The 9,835-nt window shown below is 38.4% G+C and overlaps 2 protein-coding genes across 2 annotated transcripts; one reads left to right on the top strand and one right to left on the bottom strand.

The window, feature by feature from the left end:
- Positions 1 to 1,338: 1,338 nt before the first annotated feature.
- Positions 1,339 to 5,251, bottom strand: LOC134279568 (midasin-like; the record flags this gene model as incomplete). Its single annotated transcript, XM_062761976.1, has 15 exons — positions 5,237 to 5,251; positions 4,993 to 5,139; positions 4,766 to 4,820; positions 4,671 to 4,724; positions 4,343 to 4,392; positions 4,146 to 4,242; positions 3,905 to 4,007; positions 3,702 to 3,804; positions 3,440 to 3,555; positions 3,176 to 3,254; positions 2,772 to 2,951; positions 2,447 to 2,517; positions 1,876 to 2,258; positions 1,694 to 1,785; positions 1,339 to 1,560 (listed from the first exon to the last, which is right to left on the bottom strand). Coding segments are annotated over exons 1-15 (1,767 nt in total), but the record flags the coding sequence as incomplete, so codon positions are not given.
- A 356-nt stretch (positions 5,252 to 5,607) lies between these two features.
- On the top strand, positions 5,608 to 9,642 carry LOC134279567 (uncharacterized protein K02A2.6-like). Its single transcript, XM_062761975.1, has one exon. The coding sequence runs from the start codon at positions 5,608 to 5,610 to the stop codon at positions 9,640 to 9,642; it is 4,035 nt and encodes a 1,344-aa protein (XP_062617959.1).
- Positions 9,643 to 9,835: the final 193 nt, after the last annotated feature.

The following is a 9,835-nucleotide window of genomic DNA, read 5'->3' as shown; positions in this document are numbered from 1 at the left end:
GGCACTCTGTGGTTGAAGTATGAGCCAGATTCAGCTAAGGAGAGAGAAGATATGCTCCAGACAAGGATTTTTCATATAATTCAGATATGACCTTGACCTTTGACCTAGAAACCTGGTTCAAGGTCACTGCACACCGGTTACCCAAAGGCACTCTGTGGGTGAAGTATGAGCCAGATTGGGCCAAGGAGAGGGAAGATATGCTCCGGACAAGGATTTTTTCATATAATTCAGCTTTGACCTTGACCTTTGACCTAGAAATCGAGTTCAAGATCACTGCACACTGGTTACCCAAAGGCACTCTGTGGGTGAAGTATGACCCAGATTGGGCCAAGGAGAGAGAAGATATGCTCCGGACAAGGATTTTTCATATAATTCAGTTATGACCTTGACCTTTGACCCAGAAACCTGGTTCGAGGTCACTGCACACCGGTTACCCAAAGGCACTCTGTGGGTGAAGTATGAGCTAGATTGGGCCAAGGAGAGAGAAGATATGCTCCGGAAAAGGATTTTTCATATAATTCAGCTATGACCTTGACCTTTGACCTAGAAACCTGCTTCAAGGTCACTGCACACTGGTTACCCAAAGGCACTCTGTGGGTGAAGTATGAGCCAGATTAGGCCAAGGAGAGAGAAGATATGCCCCGGACAAGAGATCTCGGACGGACGGACGGATGGACAGCCGGACGGACGGACAGACTGATCACTATAGGGCACCCGCCAAGCGGGGCCCTAATAACAAAACATAGCAAGAACACAGAATCCCTGATAAAAACAAATAACATAATGTAGCAAGAACACAGAATCCCTGATAAAAACAAATAACAAAATATAGCAAGAACACAGAATCCCTGATAAAAACAAATAACAAATCAAAGCAAGAACACAGAATCCCTGATAAAAACAAATAACAAAACATAGCAAGAACACAGAATCCCTGATATAAAAACAAATAACATAATGTAGCAAGAACACAGAATCCCTGATAAAAACAAATAACAAAATATAGCAAGAACACAGAATCCCTGATAAAAACAAATAACAAAATATAGCAAGAACACAGAATCCCTGATAAAAACAAATAACAAAATATAGCAAGAACACAGAATCCCTGATAAAAGTAAACATCTTGACATTTGCAGTTTTTACAGACATAAACTAACATCTTGTCTTAAGTTGTTTTTTTACCAGAACTCCTGAGAAAAACAAACAATAACACATAAAATTTTTAGTTAAACAGTCATTTAATATGTAAGTATTTGACTTATCCAACTTTATGATATCATAGCACAACATAAGGCAACTATGTCAACATGAGAACTATCCTATGTCCTTTCTTACTTTTGAGGCCAGTTCAGTGAAGACAGCCAACAGAACCGACAGGAGTTTCCCTGTCACCCTGTTCTCAGCCAAACTATGAAGTAAGTAGTACTCCACCATGTCTCGGTACTGTTGTACTAACGGCTGACACTGTCCTAGAATCTGGACAAAGGTCAGGACATCTGACCTTGTGTCTGTAAGGTCAAGGACATCCCTCACCAAACTCTGAAGAGACTGAATTATCTGCAAATAAAAAATTAAAACAATGATTATTCTGTTAAACGAACATGTTAAAATATGCAGCTGTGTTAAAATGAAAACAATACATATGTCAATTTGGAATAACTGTACATGACTGTAACATTAACAAATTTACCTTTTTCAGTTGAAGACATTTCTTATCTCCCTTTAATCTCTCATCAAGATGGACCACTAGATGTCCCTCTAACAATGTCCCAGTATCCTCTTCTACAAAATTTAATATCATAATCTGTTAGTAAATAGAAAATGTCCCATAAACAAAGTCAGGAATATCAACAGAGTGTGTGAAGCTATTACCTTTCACTCCTGCAGTGCTCTGTTTGTGATTCTGTGTGAGATCCTGTACACTCAGTAACAGACCAGCTATCAGATTCTCCACCCTGTCACTAAATGTCTCCACCTTCATCTTCTCTCCACTGTTATCACTGAGTGGTTCTATCCCTGAACTCTGTATCTCCTCTTTATCTGATCGTGTGACATGTCTTTCTGACTCCATGTTGACCCAGTGTGTGAATTCCCCAGCCCTGCTCTGTATTCCCTGTCTGAGGTACCTGACTGTAGCTATGTAGGAGGGCAGGGTTCTGTCTTCAGGGTCACAGAAGTGTCCTTCTATCTCTGACAGTTGGGGTACACAGTCAGTTAAATCTCCGTACACTGACCTCACCTTCTCAAGGTCACTCCTGTAATCAAGAAGAAGGTTTACATTTCTTGTTTAAATATTGCAAAATACTTGGGGTAAATTCAATATTTTGTCAGTTCTAAATAATCACTGCCAGTTACAAAATTAATAAAATATGACTTACAAAATGAAAATGAAGGTGAAGAAATTTTATATTTCATATTGAATTATAATACAATCCTGGCATACCATGTAATTAAATGTCTTTTTGTAAGAGGCATGATACAGTCATACAATGTGTTGGCCTTTTGTTGTATTGTCTAGAAAAATAAATGTGTAGAAAAAAATAATTAAAATACAAGTGTGGCACCTAGGTAGCAAATCACATCATATTCATTTTCCTTAATTAATTAATATAAAGAAGAAGATAGCAGATACATCAGTAACATTTAAGACTTCTGTTGAGAATCCTGGTTTCTGCTTATGGATTCTGGGACAAAAACTCAAAAGAAACAATCTTTGCCTGGAGAAAATACAATATTTTTAAATCCAATGTGACCAAAAATGCTCAAACCTGAATTTCATCAAAGCAGTGTTTCCACTGTTCATCCCCATATTTCATCAAGGCTGACTGTGACAACTGATTTCTGGGAAATGGAGACGGATAGTGAGTTATCTCCTCTTGTTGTCGAAGTATGACCTTGACCTGAATTAGACCCTCCTTCATGCTGACCAAGAGAGATAGTAGGGATTCCTGTAAATGTATTCAATGGTAATAGTGAAGGAAAAATAAAAGTGGCACCTCAGATTCATAAATTGAAATTATATAGACATGTACATGTACATTGTATGTCAACACTAAAAATTCTTCAGTTTGGTTCCTTTTACTGATTATCCATTGAAAAAGAATCAAACATACAGTGTTTCCTTACAATTAAGATATCATATTGTATAAACAGAATGATTTTGTCTACATACCACACGCTCCCTTGTTGACTTCTGTGGAGGGGGTGTTCCATTAACTGAACATAAATCTTGTAACACTTCAGACAAGGAGCTTCAATTGATCAAAAAATGTCAAATAAATGCTTAATACCAGGTATTTGTTTATCTAATGTTTAATTTGGCTGTCTAAATATTTTCTTTAAAAGATCGTCATATTAAAACTGCCATGGATATAATCAATTGCAAATCTTTCAAATATACCACTAAAGAATTGTCGTCATGTGACCCTTGACCTACCTTAATGATAAGAAAGCCTTGTGAATCTCCACCACCCCAGAATACTGATCCACCACTAACTTCATTAAGTGTTCAGTGAATCCTTTACATCGCTCTATATTCCCTACACCGAGTTCCTAAAAATTAAAATAAATCACACAGAGCCAATTATAACTTTTAAATCATATATACCAGTATCGTTCTTTGCTTTTGTGATCTGAATTGCTACTGTTTTAAACACCCTGTATTATCTCTAGGTCATGTGATCTAGGAATTTACTCACCTTGGAAGGAGTCTGTAAAGCTGTGGCTAACTTGGCTCTTCTGGCGACACATTTATAGTAATAGTCATGGCAACTCTGTCCTATTTCTGTAGCGCTGTTCTCACTAAAGGAAAAATTAAACATTTACACAAAGCATAAATGAAAAAAAAATTATGTAGATTCAATTCTTTATTTAGATAAAATGAGGATAAAAACAGCCCCACCTTGTGGTGAGTTGATCTGAGCACACAGAGACATCTAGTGGTGGAACAAGTAAAGGGAGGTTACTCTCAGCGTCACAGAGAAGTCCTCGTCTGTAGGACAGACCTGTACAACAGATGTTTATAGTGAATATATTTTTGCAATAAAAACCGTTTTTGTTAATTCATGCATTTCCAAATCTTTACACATGTACATGTATTACATAGTTGTGCTAATTCATTACCTAGTTGTGCTATTATTTACCTAGCTGTGCTATTTCTTTAAACAGATCACTGAGAGCTTTTCTTTTCTTCTGTCCAATGTGTTTAGCTTCCGACTTCTGTTTTTCTTTGTCATCTGTCTGTAAGCATCCATTGGGATGTTCATGATTCATAAATACAAACATATGTGTACCTCAGTACATAATATTGCAAGGAAGAGATCATTCCAATAAAACTCACCTGTGACACTTCCAGTTGTTGTAGTTCATGAATGGATTCAATGATTTCTCCTAAAAGTAAAGGATATAAATTAGGATATCATTAATCTTGTAACTTATATGTTTCAACAAGCAGGCATACATATAAGTATAAGTACATGGCTATTTCTGTTTCATATTAACAAAACTCTGCATGATAAACTTTAATTCAACCCTTGAAATAAAGCTAAAATTCTTAACTACTGAATACAGATTTTCTTTTTGAGCATTTTGAAGTTTATGCTTTAGTTCACTTGATCATCTGCACTTCTCTGAGACTTAGTAGTTGAAGTATGTAAGCAAGCGTTTACCTGTGAACTCATCTAGTCTGACAATTAGTTGGTCATACTTGAGTTTCTTTGTCAGCGATATATCCAGTGTTTACACATTCTGACTGATAACTGACCAAGTCGGCTGTGTAGACCTCCACGATCAAGGGCAGGTAACTCTGACTGTTGTGTCTGCAACAATTAAACATACATGTTGGTAAAAAATATACAAAATTGGTCAAGATAGGCAAATGTTACACTAATCTTAATTAGCTGTTATAACAACAAATGCATATGCATTAAGTTCTATAAACTCTTTTTCATTTGCCAAATAATTACAAACATAAATTTACACCTGTCTCACCTGTAGACTGACTGTGTGTGATATCAGAGACTGTACAGCTGAGCTGTATGTTTCTCTCCAGGTTAGAGTTCTCTCCCTTTGACCAGTAGAATCTATACTGCTATCAGGGTCAGCCAATATACCCTGGACTGGTTGTTCTAAAACAGCCTACAATAAGGAACAATGAATAAGCATGTAATATGTAATTTTGACTACCAGAAACACAATCCAATCAATATTTATCCTCTTTCAATTTCAAACCTACCTGGAAAGCCTTCATCTGTTTGTGTAATGTTCGGTGTGTTTTCTCTGTTGTCTGTTTTAGGGCCTGTTGATGTATTATGATCGGGCTCGGGATGCCTGTAATTTGTTGTTACGTTTAGACGCCATGCTTAAATAAATGTTGTGTTCATCTATGAAATGTTTTATCAATGATCAGCCCTGATAGGCATGTCAACATGGTGGCAGCGGTGCAAACTTGTTGTTAGTGTTACCGGTCGTCCCCGAAAGTGATGCTCCGTGAACTATTGTAAAATTATAGTGAGAAACTTTGAATTTATTTTTCAACACGTGCTTCGAACAACCGCCATATTGGATCCAGACTCCATTCTCAGTAGCCTGAAATTTTTATTCGGAATGGGTGAGCAAGAACAAGCTGCAGGACCTGTACAGGTGTACAATTGTCCGTTCAGATTACCTCCTCAACTTGATTTATCCTCTGGAAATGTATCCGAGAACTACAAAAAGTGGAAAAGACAAGTTGAAGTTTACATGTCTGCGTCAGGAGGAATTGACAAAAGTAAAGAGGTACAAGTAGCAATTATTTTGAGTTGTGGTGGACCTCACGTAGTCGAGATATATGACCAGTTTCAGTGGGAAGATGAATCTCATAAGAATGACCCTGCTAAGTTATATGAGGAGCTACAAGCCTATTGTAATCCTCGTTCCAACGAAGTGTTAGAGTCTCACAGATTCTGGAAGTTACCTTATCAGGAACCCTTTGACAAATTTCTTACAGAATTACGAACACGTGCAGCGTCATGTAATTTCCAGGAACAAGAGAGGATGATGCGTGACAAGATCGTATTTACAGCTACTGGTAAGCTACAAGAATTACTGTTACGAGAAGACAAATTGACTTTGAACAGAGCAATTCAGATATGTAGGGCTTTTGAACAGTCAAACATACATGTGAAAGAGCTACGAGAAAACATCACTTCATCTAACAAAGTGAATAAACTATCTACAAACAAACGACAGAAAAACTTCACAAAGCAGAAAGTGACACACAAACAGAAAAGTGATTCACAGCCTTCAAGCAAGGAGAAGAAAGAGTGTGATTTCTGTGGTTATAAACATGAACATGGCAAATCTAATTGTCCAGCATGGGGCAAAAGATGTGACAAGTGCAACGGGAGAAATCATTTTAAGTCCAAATGTAAGAAAATACATGCTGTTGACGAAGAAAGTGAAGACAGCCCAGAGTTAGAAGACAGTTGGCTCCTCGCATTGAAAAGTAAAGACAGACAGAGCAAAGACATCACTGCGATAATGAATGTAAATGATTGTGACGTACGTTTTCAGTTGGACAGTGCAGCTGACGTAAATACCATTTGTCAGAAATATGTGAAGAAGGAACAGTGTCGTCCGTCAAACATTCGTCTTAACATGTGGAACAACACTCATATGAAACCCCTCGGTGAAGCCGATCTTGATGTAATCAATGCGCGTTCCAACGTCGTCCAGAAACTTAGATTTGTAGTAGTGCAAAACAATCTTACCTGTCTACTTGGCAAAGATGCAATTCAAGACATGGGACTTGTGACTGTGAACAGTGAAAAGTTCATATCTAAAGTTGGATTAGAACAGCCTCTTGGTGACTTGGGCATTGCAACTCTGAAAGTTGACCCCAGTATTCAACCCAAAGTACTTCCGTGTAGGAAAATACCGATAGCTATCCAGGACTCAGTTAAGCAGGAAATCGACAGACTTGTTGATCGAGGTGTTTTGATACCAATAACAGAACCAACATTGTGGGTTAGTCAGATGGCCGTGGCTCACAAGTCAGACGGAAAGTTGCGAGTTTGTATAGATCCACAACCTCTTAACACAGCTCTGATACGAGAGTACTACCGATTACCTGTATTAGATGACATACTTCCAAAGCTAACGAATGCTAAGGTATTTAGCAAACTTGACGTTAAAGAAGCATTTTGGCACGTTCGCCTTGATGAGAAGTCGAGCAAACTTACAACTATGATAACGCCATTCGGGAGATACAGGTGGGCTCGATTACCCTTCGGATTGAAAGTGTCTAGTGAAATCTTCCAGCGACGGTTAGACGAAGCATTATCAGGACTGGAAGGTGTGTATAGCATTGTTGATGACATTATTATTGCAGGATGTGGTGACAGTGAAGAAGAAGCAAAACGTGACAATGAACTCAAGATGCAGAAAGTTTTCAAGAGATGTGAAGAGAGACACATTACACTAAACAAGGATAAGGAAGAATCCGGACTTCGTGAAATTTCATTTCATGGACACAAAATTTCTAAAGATGGTGTCAAGGTTGATGAGAGTAAAGTGAAAGCTATCCTTGAAATGCCAGCACCGACTGATGTCTCGGGAATCAAACGTTTATGTGGAATGGTTCAGTACATGTCAAAATTCCTACCAGACTTGTCGAAGGTATTGGAACCACTACGACTACTTACCCGTAAAGACCAAAAGTGGAACTGGGACAGCAAATGTAGGTCAGCATTTCAGATTTTGAAGCATAAGTTGACAGAAACTCCAGTTCTGGCTTATTTTGATCCTTCAAAGGATGTAACACTGCAAGTTGACAGCAGCAAAGAAGGAATTGGTGCCGTACTACTCCAAGATGGAAAGCCGGTCGAGTACGCATCAAGAGCTCTTACAGAAGCAGAGAGAAAATGGGCTCAGATAGAGAAGGAAGCTTTATCCGTTCTCTATGGACTTGAACGCTTTGATCAGTACACTTATGGAAGGAAAGTTTTTATCCATAATGATCACAAACCATTATCTGCTATATTGCGCAAACCATTAGGACTAGCACCTAAAAGACTGCAAGACATTATGATGCGTTACTTCAGATATGATGTAGAATTCGTATTTGAGAAAGGAGTAAACCTTGTTATAGCGGATACGCTAAGCCGAGCTTTTCTCATGACAACGGAAGGAAGTCTAGATGAGCGTCATAGGATTCTATCTGTCTCAACGTTACAAGAAAACGATGTACCAGATGTCAGAATTCAAGAAATTAAGGACATGACTGCTAAAGATTCAGAGATGCAAACATTGGCCGACACCATAGCCAATGGATGGCCTGACAGTAAACATGATCTTCCAACGAGTGTGCGCCATTACTTTGATTTTCGTGACACTCTCAGCTTTGAAGATGGACTCATCTTGAAAGGAGAAGCAATCGTCATTCCAAAGGCACTTAGATCAGAAATGAAGATACGATTACACAAAGCACATCTAGGATATGACAGTATGATAAGGAGAGCTCGTGGTGTTATTTTTTGGCCTGGGATGAAATCCGACATAAAACAGATAGCAGATTATTGTGGAATTTGTCAGGAAAGAAAACCAAGAAACTGTAAGGAACCTTTACTTCAGCACTCAACTTGTGAATTACCTTGGCAGAAAATTGGACTAGATTTATTTGAGATACAAGGAAAACACTACATGGTCTCGGTAGACTACTTTTCCAGTTTTATTGAGGTAGATTACCTACCAACAACGACAAGTGCAAGAGTGATTTCATTGCTTAAGAAACAGTTCTCTAGATTTGGCATACCAAACGTTATAATATCGGATGGTGGACCACAATTTAGATGTCAAGAATTTCAGGATTTTGTGAAGACCTGGAAGATCGATCACAGATTCTCATCTCCGATGCATCAGCAAGCAAACGGAAAGGCTGAATCTGCGGTGAAGATCATCAAAACACTGATGATTAAAGCACAGGAGGATGGAACAGACCCGTATGAAGCGTCACTTGAACAACGTTGTACTCCAAGGCAGGATACCGGTCTAAGTCCAGCACAGATGATGTTCAACAGAGAGATACGTGCTACACTCCCTATGAGATCTCAAGTGAACAATGATTTTGGAATAGTGAAGTCCAAACACAGATCCAGACAGATTGCCGTGAAGAAATCTTATGATAAGAAAGCACGAAACTTACCTGAAGTCGATATTGGACAGTCCGTTTATTTCCAACACCGGGAAGGACAAAATTGGAAGCTTGGGAAAGTGATTCAAATACTTGGACAGAGAACATACGTTATTAAGGACCAACAAGGAGTCGAATATCGAAGGAACCGAATTCATATTAGACCAACTAAAATACAGATCCATATTCGTGATCAATCTCCAGTTCGTGATGAACCAATCAGCAAACGTGTACTCTGTGAATTTCCAAAACCGTTTAGTGAACCAAACGAGTGTATATCTAGCAAACAGATACCAGTGATTACAGACTCAAACGAACAACATTGCGTACCAGACTCGATTTCAGAAACTGTCGTCAGCAAGCCTCACAAGGATACTACGCCAGATACTCGTGCAATGCCAATATCGCGTGAACCGTCATTAAGGATCCGTAGGAAACCAGCATACTTGAAAGACTATGTTCAAAATTGATTGGGATAGTGTTTAATTCTATTTGATTATTTTGTTGGAATGTTAATTAACAGTTAATGAACATTTATTTTGGAAATGTTCAGTTAAAGTGTTTACACAGTGTACATCTTTCTTAGAAGGGGGGATGTTGATGTATTATGATCGGGCTCGGGATGCCTGTAATTTGTTGTTACGTTTAGACGCCATGCTTAAA

Source organism: Saccostrea cucullata, unplaced genomic scaffold, assembly GCF_032062105.1.
Source record: "Saccostrea cucullata isolate Sc308-1 unplaced genomic scaffold, CSIRO_AGI_Scuc_v1 ctg6398, whole genome shotgun sequence".
NCBI classification, from domain to species: Eukaryota; Metazoa; Mollusca; class Bivalvia; order Ostreida; family Ostreidae; genus Saccostrea; species Saccostrea cuccullata.
This window is presented reverse-complemented; position numbering and strand designations above follow the sequence as displayed.

What these genes read in the sequence shown, in the direction of transcription:
- LOC134279567 (XM_062761975.1), top strand. Translation starts at nt 5,608, where the DNA reads ATGGGTGAGCAAGAACAAGCTGCAGGACCTGTACAGGTGTACAATTGT.